At 63.5% G+C, this 17183-nt stretch overlaps 3 protein-coding genes across 6 annotated transcripts; all 3 read left to right on the forward strand.

Annotated features, from left to right (window-relative positions):
• The first annotated feature begins 880 nt into the window (after window positions 1-880).
• PYCR1 (pyrroline-5-carboxylate reductase 1) lies at window positions 881-4449 on the forward strand. Of its 3 annotated transcripts, XM_082066979.1 has the most exons (8): window positions 881-1010; window positions 1077-1147; window positions 1233-1412; window positions 1993-2214; window positions 2781-2873; window positions 3235-3398; window positions 3498-3612; window positions 3719-4449. In XM_082066979.1, the coding sequence occupies exons 1-8, from the start codon at window positions 944-946 to the stop codon at window positions 3737-3739; spliced, it is 933 nt and encodes a 310-aa protein (XP_081923105.1). In that variant the 5' UTR covers window positions 881-943; the 3' UTR covers window positions 3740-4449. The 3 variants fall into 3 exon arrangements, with proteins under 3 accessions (XP_081923105.1, XP_081923104.1, XP_081923106.1); XM_082066978.1 differs by having other exon boundaries at window positions 3498-4449; XM_082066980.1 differs by lacking the exons at window positions 881-1010; window positions 1077-1147; window positions 1233-1412 and adding an exon at window positions 1649-1915 and having other exon boundaries at window positions 2024-2214; window positions 3498-4449.
• An 817-nt stretch (window positions 4450-5266) lies between these two features.
• Window positions 5267-10259, forward strand: MAFG (MAF bZIP transcription factor G). Of its 2 annotated transcripts, none has more exons than XM_082067284.1 (3): window positions 5267-5389; window positions 9064-9125; window positions 9220-10258. In XM_082067284.1, the coding sequence occupies exons 2-3, from the start codon at window positions 9090-9092 to the stop codon at window positions 9670-9672; spliced, it is 489 nt and encodes a 162-aa protein (XP_081923410.1). In that variant the 5' UTR covers window positions 5267-5389; window positions 9064-9089; the 3' UTR covers window positions 9673-10258. The 2 variants fall into 2 exon arrangements, with proteins under 2 accessions (XP_081923410.1, XP_081923411.1); XM_082067285.1 differs by lacking the exon at window positions 5267-5389 and adding an exon at window positions 8091-8940 and having other exon boundaries at window positions 9220-10259.
• A 2489-nt stretch (window positions 10260-12748) lies between these two features.
• Window positions 12749-17183, forward strand: SIRT7 (sirtuin 7). Its single transcript, XM_082067280.1, has 10 exons — window positions 12749-12916; window positions 12987-13124; window positions 13830-13934; window positions 14879-14949; window positions 15043-15115; window positions 15498-15596; window positions 16057-16293; window positions 16535-16615; window positions 16686-16792; window positions 16939-17183. Exons 1-10 carry the CDS (start codon window positions 12821-12823, stop codon window positions 17135-17137), a joined length of 1206 nt encoding a protein of 401 aa, XP_081923406.1. The 5' UTR covers window positions 12749-12820; the 3' UTR covers window positions 17138-17183.

A 17183-nucleotide genomic window follows, 5' to 3' on the forward strand; every position in this document is an offset into this window, starting at 1 on the left:
GGCTGTGCCGCAGCCGGCCCGCGCTCCGGAGCACCCGGCGCCCGCCTGGAGCCGCAGGCTGTGCCGCAGCCGGCCCGCGCTCCCGAGCACCCGGCGCCCGCCTGGAGCCGCAGGCTGTGCCGCAGCCGGCCCGCAGCGCACTCACAGGGACCGGCACCTCCGAGGGGCCGGGGCCGGCTTGGCGCTGCAGGCCGGGCTCGGTGTCCGGCACCCCCGTCCCGGACACACCGAGGCTCATTTGTCAATGGAACAGGAACAAACAGGCAAAGAGCAGAAAAAGCCCGACCCGCGCGGCAGGTGACAGTTCTGCAGGGGCGCCCGGGGTCCCGCCGCGACACCGCCTGCCCGGCTACCGGGTCACAACAGCCCGGTTCGGTCGCGGGAAAATCCCTTTATTCAGCAAATCTAGCTGCAGTCCCGGGCACACGGGGCTGCCGCGACCCCGGGTCCCGGCGGCACAACCCGGCCCCGCGGCGGGCGAGCGCCGGGGGGGGCACCGGGGACTAAGTGCCCCCCGGCCGGGCCGCTCGGGGCCGATAACGGGATGAACCGGGAGCCCGGGAGGCGCCGCCCGAACCTTCCAGAAAGGCGCGCGCTGCCGTCCGTGGCTGCGGCGGGGCGCCAGCGCCGCCTGGCGGCGCGGCGTGGCACACGGCGCCCGTAGGCGGTGAATGATGCAACACCCGACGCCGGTTGCGCCAATAGCTGCCGAGCGCCGCGCCGGTGGCCACGCCCCTCAGCCCTGATTGGAGGGAGACCGCCGAGGCCACGCCCCGCCGCCCGCCGATTTGCTGCACGCCGGCGCCCCGCCCCGCTGCCACGCGGCACCGCCTCTCTGCGCGGCGCGCGGCCACGTGGAGGCGGCGGGGGCGGTGGGAACGGGACGCGGACTGCGGCTGCTGCTGCTGCTGCTGCTGCTGCTGCTGCTGCTGCTGCGCCCGCCATGAGCGTGGGGTTCATCGGCGCCGGGCAGCTCGCCTTCGCCCTGGCCAGGGGCTTCACGGCGGCAGGTGGGTTCGGGGGCGGGCGGCGCCGGGCCGCCGAGCCGCTGGCGCTGACAGCGGTGCCGTTCGCAGGGATCCTGGCCGCGCACAAGATCACGGCGAGCTCCCCGGACACCGACCTGCCCACCGTGAGCGGGCTGCGGGTGAGTGCGGGCGGGCGGGCGGCGGCGCTCCCCCCGGCGGGCCGCCCCGGGCGACAGCGGTGCCGTTTGTCCCCAACCGCTGCAGAAAATGGGCGTGAACTTCACGGTGAGCAACAAGGACACGGTGAAGAGCAGCGACGTCCTGTTCCTGGCCGTGAAGCCGCCCATCATCCCCTTCATCCTGGAGGAAGTGGGCCCCGACATCGAGCCCCGCCACATCGTGGTCTCCTGCGCGGCCGGTGTCACCATTAGCTCCATCGAGAAGGTGAGGGGTGTCGGGGCTGGGGCCCGTGAGACACCGGCCTGGGCCGGTCCTGCTGCTCCGGCCCATTGGGAGCTGCTGCGAGGGACACACATCGCTTGTGCTTCCTAGGATCAAACTCGTGCTGCAGCCAACTGGTTGCTTGGATCACCTTTGCCTGTGATCAGAGAAAGTCTTTGTGCCAGGTCTTTTGTTACATGAGGTGCTGTCAGATCTTCTTTCTCTCAGCAGAGGTGGGTCATCTCCCCCGAGTTTCTGCAGACCTGGTGCTCAGTGTCTGCAGGAGCTGCTTTTGGGACTTGTGAGTTGAGGTGGGAACGAGGCGTTCAGGGTGTTGTTCCCAATGGCAGCTCTGCCCACGTTCCTATTTGCTGGTACTGCAGAAGACTTCACGTTTGAGGTTGTGCTGCTTTGGCTCAAAGCAGAGAGTTTGCCATACAGGAGGCCCTTCCCTCAGCTTGTGTTGTTCTTGCCCCTGGGGAGTCCCTTCCTAGACAGCCTGCCTGGTATGCCAGACATGCATTAAAGCTCATTTTTCTCCTTCCTTTCTTTGTCTCTTTCTCGAATAATTTTCTGCCCTAAGAAACTCTCTACCTTCTGCCCCACACCAAAAGTGATCAGGTGTATGACCAACACCCCTGTGATTGTCCGGGAAGGCGCTACAGTCTATGCCACTGGGACTCATGCGGATGTGGAGGACGGGAAGCTCTTGGAGCAACTGATGGCCAGTGTTGGCTTCTGCACCGAGGTGGAAGAGGACCTGATAGACGCCGTAACAGGGCTCAGTGGCAGTGGCCCAGCGTATGTATGTGCTGCTTCCTCAACTTGTGGCACTCCTGGGGAGAGCCGTAGGCTCTGCATGCGGTGAAAGCCTGTGCAACTTCAGTTTGTCATTTCTTGTTTTTCTTGTCACATTCGTGATGGGACATGCAATACAGGTGTCCAGTTCATAACCAGCTTATAGCCAGTCTGGGTCAACAACAAAGGTGTGTTATCAATCAGATGAGTCTGGAGTCTACAGCTGGTGTGCAGTGTCCACGTGTCACAGGCTTACAGCAGCACACAAGGGCTGGGGTTGGAAGGGACCTCTGGAGATCATCCAGTCCAGCCCACCCATGTCCGTGCTGCAAAATGTGGGCCTGTAGTCAGTATGACATGGAAGCTGAGTTTCTCGCACCCCCGCACTCCTGAGCTGGAACCAGCGGGCGGGAAGCCTGGCACGGCCCCTGTGCAGTCCCGAGGCGGCTCTCGTCAAGTGTGTCAGCGACAGGGGACATGGTGTGATCCTGGCGCGCTGGGTTCTCTCCTCCCTGAGAATATCAGTCTTGGAGTAGAGACACCGAGTCACGTTTTTCCTCTGTCCGGTCTCAGGCATTCACTGCCCTGGATGCTCTGGCGGATGGGGGAGTGAAGATGGGGCTTCCTCGCAGGCTGGCGGTGCGACTTGGAGCACAGGCTTTGCTGGTCAGTATTTCCACCTCCAGGACACATCTGGGGCTGTGCCTGCTCTGCGCGGTGTATTCTGCACAGCACCGTTCAAAATGATCTCAGTTCTCTTGCCAAACCGTGTTGGGTTTGGCTGCCGGCAGTTTCGGGTGAGGGATGCAGGAGATGTCAGCAGCAATCTGCAGGTGGGCCTGGGGAACCGTCACTCCTCTGCAGGCTTCTTCAGCTCTGGAAAGAGTTTTGGCAGCCTGGTAGTGGCCCTCGGGCAGGAGCCCAGTTTTGCACGCTGCGTTAGGTGCTGCTCTGGGTACTGGAGAACAGGAGTATTTGACAGTCGGTTCCTCAGCCAGAGCACTGATGGCTGTTTTCCTCGCTACAGGGTGCTGCCAAAATGCTGCTGGAATCTGAGCAGCATCCTGGTCAGCTGAAGGACAACGTCTGCTCGCCCGGAGGAGCCACCATCCATGCCCTGCACTTCCTGGAGAGCGGTGGCTTTCGCTCGCTCCTGATCAACGCTGTTGAGGCTTCGTGCATCCGGACAAGGTGGGCACCTGGGAGGTGCCGACGCGCCTGCAGAACCTGCCCCCACACTCCCCGTCTCCTCCTTTTGCTATGTCTTTCTCTCCTACTGCCTCATTGCAGGGAGCTGCAGCATGTGGCAGACCAGGAGACGATCTCCCCGGCAGCCATAAAGAAGACTTTGCTGGATAAGGTGAAACTGGAGTCTCCTTCGCTGTCCGTGGCATCTGCCAGCAAAGTCAGTCTGTTCACCAATAAGAGCCCCGGCAGCAAGAAGAACTGACGGGCTGCATAGTCTGGCTGTGCTGGCCATCGGTCTCCTCCGTGCCCTTTATTTTCTGTAGAAGGAAAAGTGCTCGCTCTGAACGCTGGTGTCCCCATCCCTGGCTCCGGGCTCGTGGGAGCTGCGGGGCAGCGCAACGCTGTAGAAGAGGCTCTCACCCTGTAGTGGGCTTGGTGCAAACTGCCCCTGGCTTTGCTGTTCCCTGTTGGGCAGGGGTGATACCAGCATCAGGGCTTCATCGGGGCATTGCTTGTCCAGAAGCCTTTGATACTTGTAGGACAGGCAGTGTTTGTGGTGTCCCATGCAAAAATGGTTTCTAATAGGGATTTTTAAGACCTTTCAGAATGCCTTTTTGTCTCCAAAGCTTTGACCCAGGCCTGGGTCGCCCTTGCCCCATGCTGCGTGTGCTGTAGGAGCTCGTGTCTTGTCGCTGTCTGCTTTAGCTGGCGCAGATGCTGCAGAGATGGTGTGCGCCCTGTTAGAGGCTGGGCCCCCAAGCACCTCTCAGAAGGGACCAAAGTGCCTCCCTCTGTCCCGTCCCGTCTGCCTCGTCCCTGGGAGGCAGACGGTGCGAATGTCTGGACCACGCTGTTTCACTCTTTTCTGGCCGGCCCTTCTCCCTGCTCCCTCTGGTTTGGGGAACTGTGAGCTGCTCTCCCTGTGCCTCCTTTGCTGTTCGCCAGGCTTGTCTGGTTGGGCAGGTGGAGTAGTGGGTGCTCCCCCTTCCATGTGTATAGGCATGACTGCTCTTCCTCTTTAAATAATAAACTGCTTCTCTGACAGAGACCTGCAGCTGCTCCGGCTGGTTGGAGCGGGTCTGTCCCCATCTCTGGCAGCAGCCGCGGGTCCTTGTGCTGCCGCAGCGAGCGCGCTCAGGGCGTGCGAAAACGCGGCTTTGAGGCCGGTTTGTCTGGCGTGGGACCAGGAACCTATCAGCCTGTTTTCCTTGTCACCCATAGTTCCCGAGCAACAACACCAAAGTTATTCTGGGGTTCTGTGCTACCAGTTTTCAGAGATTTAAAGAGAAGGGAAGGAGGAAAGCCCGAGTGTCCCCACCCTTGGAGCTCTGCAGTGTTTCTGCCACTGCAGATGAGATGAACAGCAGAGCCGGCCCTGGCGTTGACACTTTCCAGCGGGCTCGTGTCGGGCCCGGCCCCGGGAGCTGCTCCAAGGCCCTTCAGCCCGCGCTGTCGGGGGAGAGCTCGGTGCCCCCCGCGCCGCCCAGCGGCTCAGGGACACGGGTGCGGCAGAGCGCTGAGGGGAGCGGGGGGGCCGCGCTCCATCGCCCCGGCCCGGCCGCGCTCCCCGGCAGCGGGGCGAAGACGCAGCGAGTGAACCGGGGAGAAGCCCCTGGGGAGCAGCACCCCCTGCCGCGGCTGCTCCTCGCCGTGCACCGCTGACACGCGCGGCAGCCCGAGGGAGGCGGCCGCCCCCACCGCGCCGGCAGCCGCGGGGCCGCCTGGCCGCGCACCGGGGCCGGAGGCGGCTGCCGGTGCCGGCAGAAGCGCGGACGCCCGCTCCCGCCCCGCCGGGCCCGCCGGGCCCGCAGGCGCCGCCCCCCGCGCGTCCCCCTGCGGGCCGGGGCGGTTGCGCCGGGCGCTTCATGAATGGAGCCACGTGACCCAAACATCACGTGACGCGTCCGTGAGCGGCGGCGGCGGCGGCTCGCGGCGGCCCGGTCCCTCCCAGCGCGGCCTCCCCGCCCGGCCCGGCCCGGCGGCCCCGTGAGGAGGTGAGCGCCACCGGCCCGGGCTGCGGCGGCGGGCGCGGCCCTGGCACCGGGCGGGGCGGGGCGGCGGGCCGGTCCCCGGGGGCGGGCCGGGGCGGGGCGGGCGCGGCGGGCCCGGGATGGCGGCCAGGGCCGCCGCGGCGGGGCGGCGGGCGCCGCGCGGGGCTGCTGCCGCTGCCTCACGGCGGGGATCTGGGGCCGCGGCCGCCTCGGCGCCGCCCGCCGCGCCGCCCGCCCCTGTCCCCCGCCCCGCGGCCGAGCAACAGGTGCGCGGGGCCGCCGGCCTGGGCCCTGTCCCCGCCCGCCGCCTCTCGGGGCTGCCGGCGGGCGCCCGGGCGCGTCCCGCCCGCCACCCGCGGCTGCCCGCGGCCCCGCCGCCCCATCCCGCTGCCCCGTGCCCCCGGAGCTCGGCGCGGCCGCGGCCTGGCCCGCAGCGGGTCCCGCGGGGGCGGAGGCGCCGCCACGGGCGGGTGCGAGACCCCGGGGGCTCCTCAGCGCCCGGTGTCCTCCCCCCGCGCCCTTCGCGCGGGGCGGGTCTCCTCCCGCGGGAGCAGGCGAAGGTCCGGGCAGGGCGACGAGCCGCCGGGCTGTCCCTGGGTTCCCCGGGCAGAGGCTCGGCCGCGGGGGGACAGCCCCGCGTCCCCGCTGTCCTCGCCACCGGCAGCTCGCCGTTCAGCGCGGCCGGTGCCAACCGGGAACAAGCTGTCGGCCGCGGGGACCGGGTGCGCGGTTCTGGCTCCTGTGCGGAGGGGGCCGGCGGACTCTCCGCCCCGCCGAGCCCCCGGTGCCCGTGGGTGCGAGGAGCCGGCGGGGCCGCCCGGTGCTGCGGCGGCTCCGGAGCTGGGGCAGTTCCCTCCGGACGGGAAGCCGGCTCTGCCCTGCGGCTGCCGGCTGGGACGGCACGTTCCTTGAGGGGAAGATCGCCCTGAAAGTGCCCTGGGCTGGACGGGAGCCCAGCCGGGACTCCCGCGGGGCGGGGGCGCGGCAGAGGCGCCCTCCTGCCTCACTTGTAACCGGGGGAGTCGGCCGATTTGTTCGGGTTCCTGGGAGGGCTGTGTGAACTAATTCACAAGAAAGCAAACTGAGTACAAAAGCCACGCTGAGAGTGTTCTCGAGCGGCGTGCGCGATGCTGCCGGCGAACCGCGCTCCTCTGCCCGCGGGGCCCGTTGCGGAGCGCAGCCCGTTCCCCTGCCTCCCCGCCCCTGAGGACGCTGGCCCCTGTCCCCGTCCCTCTCTCCCGCGCGTCTCCGGGCCAGCCTGCGCTGGAATGGGTGACGTCACTGTGTTTACACGGGGCTCGTGGCACGGTTCTACGATCAGGAATGTGGAGAATGGGGCCTGCGTTGAATCATGCGCGGTGCTGTCAGCTCCCTTGTGCTGCCTCTGAGCTGAGCGGAGAATTGGCTGCGCTTGTGCTGAGTTCAGGCCTTTTGAGCTCCGGGGAAATGTGTTGAGGCTGCATTTTCTTCACTGCAGTCATCGCGTTTGGCACTTCTCAGTGTGATCTTTCTTCAGGAAGCTATCAAAAGCTGAGCAATCAGCAGTCTGGAGAGTTAGGCCAAGTTTGGTCTCTGTCTTAGTGCCAGTTCTTTGGGTGTCCTCTCTGCAAGCTGTCCCTGATCCTTCAAATGGGACTCAAAAAATAGTCAACAACTTGTCCCCAGGTTGTTTCTCCCATTCTGCTGACCGACCTGTGCGTTGCTGCGCCTCACCGCGATCCCCTTGGGCAGGCGGCGAGGAGAGGAGGGATCCCCAGGTGCTTTTGGGCACGGTCCTGCTGCAGCTCTGGCTGTTGTGGGAGGGTCTGCCTGACGAGGTTGGGCTCCTCTGGGTAAAGGTGCCATGACTCTGAAGAGTTCAAGCAAAGTTGAAGTGGTGTTGTCAGGGACCGGGAGCAGCCTTTCTGCTGCCTGCTGACGGCTCCTCGCCCCATTGCAGCGCTGCCCGGAGCCACAGCCGCTGCCTTGGCAGAGCCAGACCCGCCGATTCCCCGGGCTGCCCGAGGAGCTCTCTGCCCGGTACCTTGCCTGATGCAGCACGTTTGTTGCCTCGTTTGGTTTGTTCCAGCTCTGATGTAATGAAGCAAGCTTGAGTGCTTGCCAGGCAGCTGGAAATTCTTTAGAGCCACAAGGCAAACACGTTTCTGTGGTCCAGCTGGCCGCACCTGCCTTCGGCTCCTTAGCTCACCAGAGGAGGGTGCAGAGAGGTGCTGCAAGGGAGACGTTTCTGATCTCCCCGGTTATTCCTCCCTTGTCCCCTCTTCCCAGCAGCTGTGTCGTTTGCCAAGTAGGAGCAGAGGAAGAAAACACAGCAGTGTGGGAATGAGTGAAGAATTGATTTTATGAAGCAGTTGCTTGTGTGCTGTCTGTTGTGCGACAGCCTGCTTCGCTGCAGCTGCCGTTCTCGGATGGCAAAGTGACTCTGTCTGCGCCAGCTCTGCCGGCTGCAGCGCACATCTCACCGAGGAGCATTGTCCTCCGGGTACAAACAGCTTCCTCCTGGCAGGCCGGAGACTGGGCACGTCTGCCGGTGTCCTGGGGAGCGCCGGCCCCGTTCGCCCCGGGAGGCGGCAGAGGCATCGCGGGCAGCCTGCGCCACAGCTGCTGGAAGAGCGGAAATTCGTGTTTGCTGACTTGTGGATCTGGCTCTTGGCTACAACTGTACATCAGTGCCTCTTACATTTCGCAAAGCACTCGGAACAAGAGCCTGAGGGTGGGAGGTTTGTAGGGACAGAAACAGGAGCTTGGGTGTGAGTCGCTGTGGAAACAAGCTGGGAATTGCTCTCACCAGTTGGAAGTCCTGTCCCCTGTGGCAGTGAAGGAGTCTGCTCTCTGGCTCTGCCCACCCTCAGTCCTTGTTTTCTGATGAGCACACCTTGGCTCTGAAGATAAGGGAGGGAGAAGGTGGTTCTGGGCCCTGGCGTTGCCAGGGACCGACAGGGACCTTGTGACCTGCAGGCGGGGTCAGCTTTGCGTGGCACCGGCCAGCACAGCGCCAGGTTGTCCTTCCGTTCCTTGGGTTGGGGGCAGGACTTCCACTTGAACCTGTACGTGCTGGCTCTGCTGGGACGCAGACAGGCTGGCAGAGGCTGGGGCGCAGCGTCCTCCCGTGGGCGCCGTGCCCAGCCGGGCGCCGCGCGGCAAAGGCTTCCCCGCGCTCCCGCCCCGCGGCCGCGTGTTCCCGACCGTGCTGGCTGTGACCTTGGCCACCTGGGGTCTGGTGGGCCTCTTCTCCTGGGTGGTGTCCGAGCTGGGCACCTGTTGCAGCGAGCGGCTGCTGTGCTGTGCTCCGAGTGACAACGATGGGGAGCGGGAGACGCCGAGTGCCAGCGTGCTGAGTCAGCGTGACTGGCCCGGAGCAGCGGTGCTCTGGACCCAGCCTGCTGCCTGCCAGGCTATTTTTAAAAACGTGGCTTCCGTGTGTTCTGACTCCTCCTAGTTTTTTAATTTCCCCCACCCCAAGCAAAAAAAGCCCCAACGTTGCCATGAAGGCTCCGTGGGAGTAGGGGTGTGGAAGGGCAGCAGTTTCTGCTCAGGGACAGGATCTGCCGCTCGTGAGTCCAGCTCGGTCGGGTGCTTGTCGAGTGTTGCCTGGGGAGGGCAGCGGGATGTGCAGCACGGCGCTGGACCCTGCCCCAGGGTCCTGGGGGGCTAACCTGACCTTCCTTCCCTTCCAGAAGCTGCGTGACAAGGCTGTCGTGTTATGACGACCCCCAACAAAGGAAACAAGGCCTTGAAGGTAAAGCGGCAGGCGAAGGGAAGGGTGGCGGGTGGCGGGTGGTGGGTGCAGGCGCTCGCTCTGTTTCACCGGTGTGTGCCGCCTTCTCTGCCAGGTGAAGCGGGAGCCAGGTGAGAATGGGACCAGCTTGACAGACGAGGAGCTGGTGACCATGTCGGTGCGGGAGCTGAACCAGCATCTGCGGGGCCTGTCGAAGGAGGAGATCATCCAGCTGAAGCAGCGCCGGCGCACGCTCAAGAACCGCGGCTACGCGGCCAGCTGCAGGGTCAAGCGCGTCACCCAGAAGGAGGAACTGGAGAAGCAGAAGGCAGAGCTGCAGCAAGAAGTGGAGAAGCTGGCCTCTGAGAACGCCAGCATGAAAATGGAACTCGATGCTCTCCGCTCCAAATACGAGGCTCTCCAGAACTTCGCCAGAACCGTGGCCCGGAGCCCTGTGACCCCTGTGCGGGGGCCTCTCTCCTCCAGCATGGGCCCCCTCGTCCCCGGCAAGGTTGCGACTACTAGTGTCATCACAATAGTGAAATCCAAAACGGACGCCCGGTCTTAGTGAAGCGAGTGTTGCCTGAGCTTGTCTGTGCAGGGCAATTAGGCACAAAACCAGCCTGGAATCCCCAAAGCACAAACCCTCCCCAGAAGGGTCCGCGTTCCTTCTCCTCGGCCCAGGACTGGCCTGCTGATCACTCCGGTTTTGTTTTGTCGTGTGCAGATTGGTATGAGCAGTGGCGACGCGTCCCTCGTGCTGTGCAGAGCCTCCCGCCCGGCGCTCTGCGGCCCTCGGGACGGGCTGCCGGATCCCGCTTTTCCAGCCAGAGCCTGCGGCGGGGGCGACGGTGGCGCGGGGAAGGTCCGGAGGGCTTTCGTCCTGGGGGCCAGGACCCCTCGTGTTCGGTCATTTCCAAAGGCTTTATCTCCTGACTCTTCCAGGCGGTGCCTCTCGGTGCCCGACTGCTGCCCCTGGAGCTGCTGCTCTTGTCTCCTTCGGTGCCCGTACTTGCAGGTGGGGTGTTCTGTGTCGTGGGTTTTCGTTCCTTTCTAGGTGTGCCTGTGCCCCGCAGGGGGTTCCCCGGACGTGTCGCGTTAGCCGTGTAGAGTAGCCGTGCGGGAGGGGAGATGCTGTCGTGGCCCAGCGAGGGGGCCGGGAGGGAGGGAGGGAGGGAGGGAACCGTGTTGGCTGCAGGCCGGTTTTGTGCCTAATGTGTTGCACTGAACAAGACCAAAATCACTAGTTGTTCCCGTGTTTTGAGGGTATCCAGTGTCTCTAGTGTGATGGTTTACACAACCAGTTTATGTGGTTAAATAGCCCTTTATTTAAAGAGAGAAACATCATTTTAAGAGTTATTAAATTATCTAAGTTTAAAATTAAAATCGGACAGAAGAGAGAGCGTATTTATAGTCAGCTTTTTTATCTGAGAGGGCGAGAATATTTGACCATATAAATGGGGAAGTATTCTCGGAGTCTTTGGTAGTTAAAAGTTAATAAATAAATAATTTTAAAATTTCTCATGAACCTTCTGCAAACTGTTTGTGGCTCTGAGGTTAGTTTTTATAAAGAGTTATCAGACTTTATTTATAAAACTTGGAAAAAAGACAAAAAAAGAGGCAAGTCTTGTTTGATATCTTTTTGCAATTGTACCAAAAGTGACTTATTCTTGACCGTGCTGGCTTCCGTTGTGTCCCCTCGTGTTACGCTCTCCGGCTCGCATGCGGTGCTGCTGCCAGCGGCTCCTCTGCGCCGGCGGCCGCTCGTGCTGCGGCGCGGGCCCCGAGCTCGGCCGGGAGATTGGCTTGGAACCTCTTGGAAGTCTGCAGAAGGATTCTGGCACGCAGGCAGAGCCGCTGCTGTTCCTGAAGGCAAAGCTGAGTGGCTGTTGCGAGGGAGCAGTGGCGCCGCTGGGAGCCGCTGCTCCGCGGGGCGGGAGCGCGGGCGGCTCGTGCGGGGCAGCCGCCGCCACGGGCTGTTACCTGAGCGGGGAAGCGCTGTGCTGGTGGAGCCGAGACACAGGGAGAGCTGCCCAAGTTTAGGGGAGACTGATTGAACTCTGGAATTGATCCAGCGGGCAGCACCTGCGTGGCTTTTGCCACTTGTCTAACGAGGGGCGCGTCTGCGCGCGGGGCAGCGCGGGACCAGCGCCCGCGCTGAGCCGTGGCCCCTTGTGCCGAGTGTCCACGTGTTGCCGAAGTGACGCTGCGGCACAGCCGCTGTCCTGCCTGCTCCAGCTCTGCCTGCGGGTGCTGGGGTTGCTCAGACGTGCAACTCAGAAGCTCTTTGTGGCCAGGCTCTATTTCCACAAACACTTTGACCTCCCTCTCCCCTATCCAAAGATTAAGGCTGATAACTGAGTTGTTTTGGAGACGCAGGATATGGAGGTGAGGTCCGTGTGGTCTCCTGGCTGCTGGAAGTCTGAGCAGAGGGGCAGACCAGGACGGCACAAGTGCAGCCGCAGTCTTGCGGAGAGGCGCAGTTCGCGGCGCTGGGTGGTTTTCGGTGCCGTGTTTCTCCGGTAGCTGAGCTGGTACTGCTGGCCTCTGCGGTGAGAGGCAGGGGAACCTGGTGGACGCTGCGCTGTGGCAGGAGAGGAGCAGAGAGCTGGTGGGGATTTCCTGCTGGGGGGAGCTTGGCTTTGCGCTGGTTGATGGGGAGTTTAGGGAGAAGCTGTTTGGGATGCTTAACCCAGTGAACTTCCTGAACGGAGAGCGGGTTAGAATATCCCCCAGGTTTTTGCGTCCCAGCCCTTTCTCTGAGCTGGGGTGTCCGATGCGCCACTTCCCAGCTGTTCCCTGCGCGGGCTGAGCGCTGAGCGGCTCTCGGCACGGAGCTCCGGCTCTGACCTGGGTCTTCCATCTGGCGATGTGATGGCTGAAGAGCTGAGATGTTCCGGACTGGGACCTGCAGTTGGCCTGGGGCGTCAGTGCCGGCCTGCGCTGGAACCCGCTGGGGCGGGCGCGGGGTTTGCGTGCGGTGGCGCGGGGGTGCGTGAGCGGGCCGTGCGCGGCAGGCGACGGCCGGTGCCCCGCAGCGCGGGGACCCGCTGGGCACAGCGCGGGCGGCAGCGCCGGCTCCACCACGTCCACGCTGGGTTCCCTCCCGCGCTGTGCTCGCGGCCCGGCCGAGGCGCTGGAGCTGCCTGTGGGGAATCGCTCACGGGCGCTGGCCGGGCGGCCGCAGGACACGGCCCTGCGCCGGGCCTGGGCCGCGCCGCGGGGACCCGGGGGCTCCGTCCCGCCCCGCGGCCTCTCGCGCGTGTTCCGCGGGCTCGGCCGCGGTTCCCGTGTCGGGGTGTTTGTTTCTTCTCCTGGTGCCGTCAGCGCGGTGGGGGCCCCTGCGCGCCGTGTCCCCGGCTGTCCCCAGCTCGGCCGTTGTGTGTCGTGTGGTGAATCGTGTGAAGTCGCGTTGCTCTCCGGGCGGGGGTTCAGGCCCGCCCCTGTCCCGGCGGGGCGGCCCCGGCTGCCGGGCGGTATTTATTGCTAAGTTATGGCGGGCGGTATTTATTGTGTACATAGTGTCCGCCGCGCCGCGGGTGTTCGTGACAATAAAGCGCTTTCAAACAGCCGCCTGGCGCTTCCTTGGGCCGCGGGGGGGCGCTGCTGCGCGCGGGGCGGTGGCGCCGGAAATGGCGCTCCGCCGCTCTCGCCGGCCGGCGGAAGCGGCGCTGCCGCGCGGCTCCCGGCAGCGGAAGCGCGGCGCTTCCGGGGCGATGGCGGCGGGCGGCAGCCTGAGCCGCTCGGAGCGGAAGGCGGCGGCGCGCGCCGAGATCCTGCAGCAGGAGGAGCAGCGGGACCGGCGGAGACAGGTACGGCCCGGCCCGCCCGGTACGGCCCGGCCCGGCCCGGCCGCCGCCGTGACCCCCCTGTGCCGGGCAGGTGTCCCGCATCTGGAGGAAGCCGCCGGCGGAGCGGAGCCCCGAGGAGTGCCAGGTGCTGGGCGAGAGCGACGACATCGTGCGGGAGCTGGAGCGGCGCCGCCACCGGCGGGAGCGGCTGCGCCGGCGGCAGGAGGAGGTGGGCGGCGGGGCCGGGCGGGGCTGCGGGCGGAGGCGCCTCCGGGGCCGCCGCTCGGTGTGCGGGGAGCGGCGCGGGAGGAACCGGCCCGCGCTCCGGGCTGGCGGCTGCGGGGATGGAACCTGCGGGGCGGGAGCGGCGCCGCGCCGGGGCTGGCGCTGCCGCGGTCGGGCTCTGTTCCGGCGCCGCGCCGGGGCTGGCGCTGCCGCGGTCGGGCTCTGTTCCGGCGCCGCGCCGGGGCTGGCGCTGCCGCGGTCGGGCTCTGTTCCGGCGCCGCGCCGGGGCTGGCGCTGCCGCGGTCGGGCGCTGTTCCGGCGCCGCGCCGGGGCTGGCGCTGCCGCGGTCGGGCTCTGGGCCGGCGCAGCCCGTGCTGGGGACCCCGTTCGGCGGGGCCGGGCTGGGCCATCTCCAGAGGTCCCGCCAGCCCCGGCCACGCCGCGGTTGCGTTTCCCAAACGCACCCGCTGTCCTGCCGGTGCGCTGTGCGGGCACATCTCGGGTGGATCTGCGTGTGCTGCTGTCCCGGAGGCTTTTCCCCTCATCCTCCAACGCCCACATTATTCTATGTACGAACACTCCTGATAATATTTGTGTCACTTTTTCTGTTTAGGCCCATGTTAAACCTCCCAGGGAGCTCCCTGTTCCTGCTGACTCGGTGCCGTGCTGTGTGTCAGAAACGCTTGAACGTGCTCCGTTGTACTTACAGGTGTGTGACGAGCCCGAGGAGTTACAGAGAAAGGTGTCCGAGCTGGCTGCTGCCGTGCGGAACGCCAGGCACCTCGTCATCTACACGGGCGCCGGGATCAGTACGGTAGGGCGCTCTGGGGAGAGCGGCTGCGGCCGTGGGGCGCCCTCAGGGGCGTGCGGGGCTGTCTGGACGTGTTTTGTCATTTCCAAACGATTGCGTGAGGTGTGTTAGGGGTCTGGGACGCTGCGCTCACGCGACTGCACTGCACACCCTGACTGACACGTGCTGGTTTTGTCTGGGGGTTGTTCTGGGGCTGCATCACCTCTGTGAGCGTGTGAAGAATGTGCTGTTTAAATGAGAAGATCACTAATCTTACTTCATTTAGGTCTCTTCAATTACTTGTGGTGTAAAACCTAAAAACGAGTTTGCCAATTAACGTTGTCTGTGTTAGTGGACAAATAGGAATCGCTGGTGCTTATCAGAACATATGACAGTTTAAGGAATGGATGGTTTCAGTGGTCTCTGAGGAAGTGCAAATCTGGTTCTGCTTCTAGTGTGATGTTTGTCACCCTTGGCTGAACTCTGAGATGGGAGCCGTGTTTATCTTTTCTGCAGTCTCCACCGATGCAGAGCGCGAGCCTGGGCAGCGCGTAGCGGTGCTAATGGCACAAGTATTTTTGCTAAAGAAAGCCAAGTGCAAGGTACCAGAAATCAGAGTCTACTGAAAGTAAGGAAAGGTTCAAGAACTGAGTTTCGTGTAGGGAAATGGGAAGTAACAAGGGTCGAAAAGAGTTCTGGGGAGATTCCATAATGGTAACACTGGAGAAAATAAATAGTGGAGGTGAAAATGAGAGCTGTAAGGTGGGGGCAGAGACACTAGAGAGAGAAGACATACGAAAAGGAAGTTTTCCTGTGATTAGGAACCACTATGCTAGAAAACCTGGCACGAAGGGAAAAGTGCCCATGAATGAGTGTCTGGCTGGCCCGGGTGAGAGTGGCTCAATGTGTTTGTAGACAAGAGGTACAAACCTGCCCGTCAGGCCTCGTTTTCTCTCCTGATAACACAGGCAGCTTCAATCCCGGACTACAGAGGTCCTAATGGCATCTGGACCTTGATGCAGAAGGGCAGGAGCGTCAGGTGAGGAGGAATTCTGGGTTGCACAGCAGAAAGCTGATACTGAAAGGGACATTAACGGCAATGCCATTTTGTTATTTTCTTGCTTCTTGTCAGGGCTACAGACCTGAGTGAGGCGGAGCCCACGCTCACCCACATGAGCATCGCCTGCCTGCACAAGCACAACCTGGTAAGAAGTTTTTCACGCCTCACTTGTGCTCCTCTGTAGAAGTATGGCAAATAAAACCCAGCAGAGGGAAAAATCTTTAATGCAGTAGCCAAACTACTGTTCTCATCCATGGAGGGAACAGCTGAGCCTTCCCTAGGCAGCTCTGGCAGCTTCTCCCCAGCGCCTTTTGGTCGGTCCCTTGTACTTGCCCCGGGAGGCTGGTCTGAGCCCTGGCCACAGGGTCAGCCAGGCCCAGCTCTTAGAAATGAGGAGTTTTCCATTTAGCTTTCGTAAAGGGCTGTTCTGCTTTCACGTACGGGCTGAGACATAGGGCTCACCCGCATTTTAGTAATACTTGGAGTCTCCTGCATGTGTGTTAGGTCAGTGTTTTATTCTCTCCAAGGTGCAGCACGTGGTGTCTCAAAACTGTGATGGGCTGCACCTGCGGAGCGGGTTACCCCGAGCAGCAATATCTGAGCTCCACGGGAACATGTACATAGAGGTGAGCGGCCAGGGCAGGAGAACGTTACTCTCCAGGGGCCTCACAAGAAGACAACGGGAACCATTTACCTCTCGCTGGCTCAAGAACACTTAGTACCAGGGCTGGCCTCTGCTTAGCTCAGATCTTCAGGCCGTGGGGTTTGGGGTAAACTGGTTAGCAAGCACCGGAGTGTTCTGCGCGACTCTGTAGCTTTTTCTCTGTACTTGCCAGAGCCTTCTGCTTCTCACACCTCTTCTCAGACCACCCCTGCAGTTGTTCCTGTTGCATAGCCAACAAGCTCCCTGTAATTCCACTTGCTAGTTGAGGTTTTCCAAACTTTTCAAGTTAGCATCTGATCCTTTCTACTGCTTCCAATGTATTGTCCCCAAAAAGTGCTTTTCTTCTGGGAGAAGCTGGCTCCTGGCCATCCACGGGCGACGTGCTCGTGCTCTAACTGCTTTTTGCCTTTGCCCTGCCCCAGGTCTGCACTTCGTGTACACCCAACAGAGAGTATGTGCGAGTGTTTGACGTGACGGAGCGCACGGCCCTGCACAGGCATCACACGGGCAGGATGTGCCACAAGTGTGGGGCACAGTTGAGAGACACAATCGTCCACTTTGGGGAGAAGGGGACGTTGAGGCAGCCCCTGAACTGGGAAGCAGCAACAGAAGCTGCAAGCAAAGCAGATGTGATTCTTTGTCTGGGTTCCAGCTTAAAGGTAACTTTAGAGACTCGGTGAAGATTGTTAGCAGCATTCCCTCTGGGTGATACACCTTGGTGCTGAGCAGTCTCCTCCCAAACAGACAACTGTAAACTCTGGTGTCGGGAATCGCCCACCATCTGTGATAGTCTCTCTTCCTCCCTCTTTCCCCTCCTGGTAATACATTCCTTTTCCTCTCGCTGATACGGTTCACAGTTGCGCGTGCCTTTGGCTGTACTGATAACCCGTTTTGTGGCAGGTGCTGAAAAAGTACCCACGTCTGTGGTGCATGAGCAAGCCACCCCCGCGCCGTCCCCGGCTCTACATCGTGAACCTGCAGGTGAGAGCGCGGCGCGGGGCGGGGGCCGGGGGCCGGCAGGACCGTGACCGCGGCCGCGCTGTCCCCGCAGTGGACGCCCAAGGACGACCTGGCTGCGCTGAAGCTGCACGGCCGCTGCGACGACGTGATGCGGCTGCTGATGGCAGAGCTGGGGCTGGAGATCCCGCGCTACGACCGGTGAGCGGCTGCCCACGGGGCCGTGCCGGGGGCCGTGCCGGTGGCCGTAGCGGTGGCCGGTGGCCGTGCCGGTGCCTGGGGCCGTGCCGGTGCCCGGGGCCGTGCCGGTGCCCGGGGCCGCCGTCCCACGCTCCCTCTCCCCGCAGGGCGCGGGACCCCATCTTCGCGCTGGCCGAGCCGCTGCGGCCCGGGGAGGAGGACACGCACTCGCGGAAGCCGGTGGCGCCGCCGCCGGGCGCGGAGCCGCCGCGGGAGGAGCCGCCGGAGCAGCCGCCGCCCGCCCAGCCCGGCGGGTGGTTGGGCCGCGGCTGCGCCAAGGGCGCCCGGCGGCGGAAGAGCCACTGAGCGGGCGGGGCCGGCGCAAGATGGCGGCGGGGGCGGGCGGGGCGGC

The sequence above is a fragment of the Streptopelia decaocto genome (genome assembly GCF_964273445.1).
Source record: "Streptopelia decaocto genome assembly, chromosome: 16".
Classification (NCBI taxonomy): Eukaryota; Metazoa; Chordata; class Aves; order Columbiformes; family Columbidae; genus Streptopelia; species Streptopelia decaocto.

Bases quoted from the DNA above. Each gene is read 5' to 3' on its own strand.
- MAFG (XM_082067284.1), top strand. From the start codon at position 9,090: ATGACGACCCCCAACAAAGGAAACAAGGCCTTGAAG. The intron at 9,126-9,219 runs GTAAAGCGGCAG...CTTCTCTGCCAG, and splicing joins AAGGAAACAAGGCCTTGAAG to GTGAAGCGGGAGCCAGGTGA.
- SIRT7 (XM_082067280.1), top strand. From the start codon at position 12,821: ATGGCGGCGGGCGGCAGCCTGAGCCGCTCGGAGCGGAAGGCGGCGGCG. The intron at 13,935-14,878 runs GTAGGGCGCTCT...CTGATAACACAG, and splicing joins CGGGCGCCGGGATCAGTACG to GCAGCTTCAATCCCGGACTA. The intron at 15,116-15,497 runs GTAAGAAGTTTT...ATTCTCTCCAAG, and splicing joins GCCTGCACAAGCACAACCTG to GTGCAGCACGTGGTGTCTCA.
- PYCR1 (XM_082066978.1), top strand. From the start codon at position 944: ATGAGCGTGGGGTTCATCGGCGCCGGGCAGCTCGCCTTCGCCCTGGCC. The intron at 1,148-1,232 runs GTGAGTGCGGGC...CAACCGCTGCAG, and splicing joins CCACCGTGAGCGGGCTGCGG to AAAATGGGCGTGAACTTCAC. The intron at 1,413-1,992 runs GTGAGGGGTGTC...TTCTGCCCTAAG, and splicing joins CCATTAGCTCCATCGAGAAG to AAACTCTCTACCTTCTGCCC.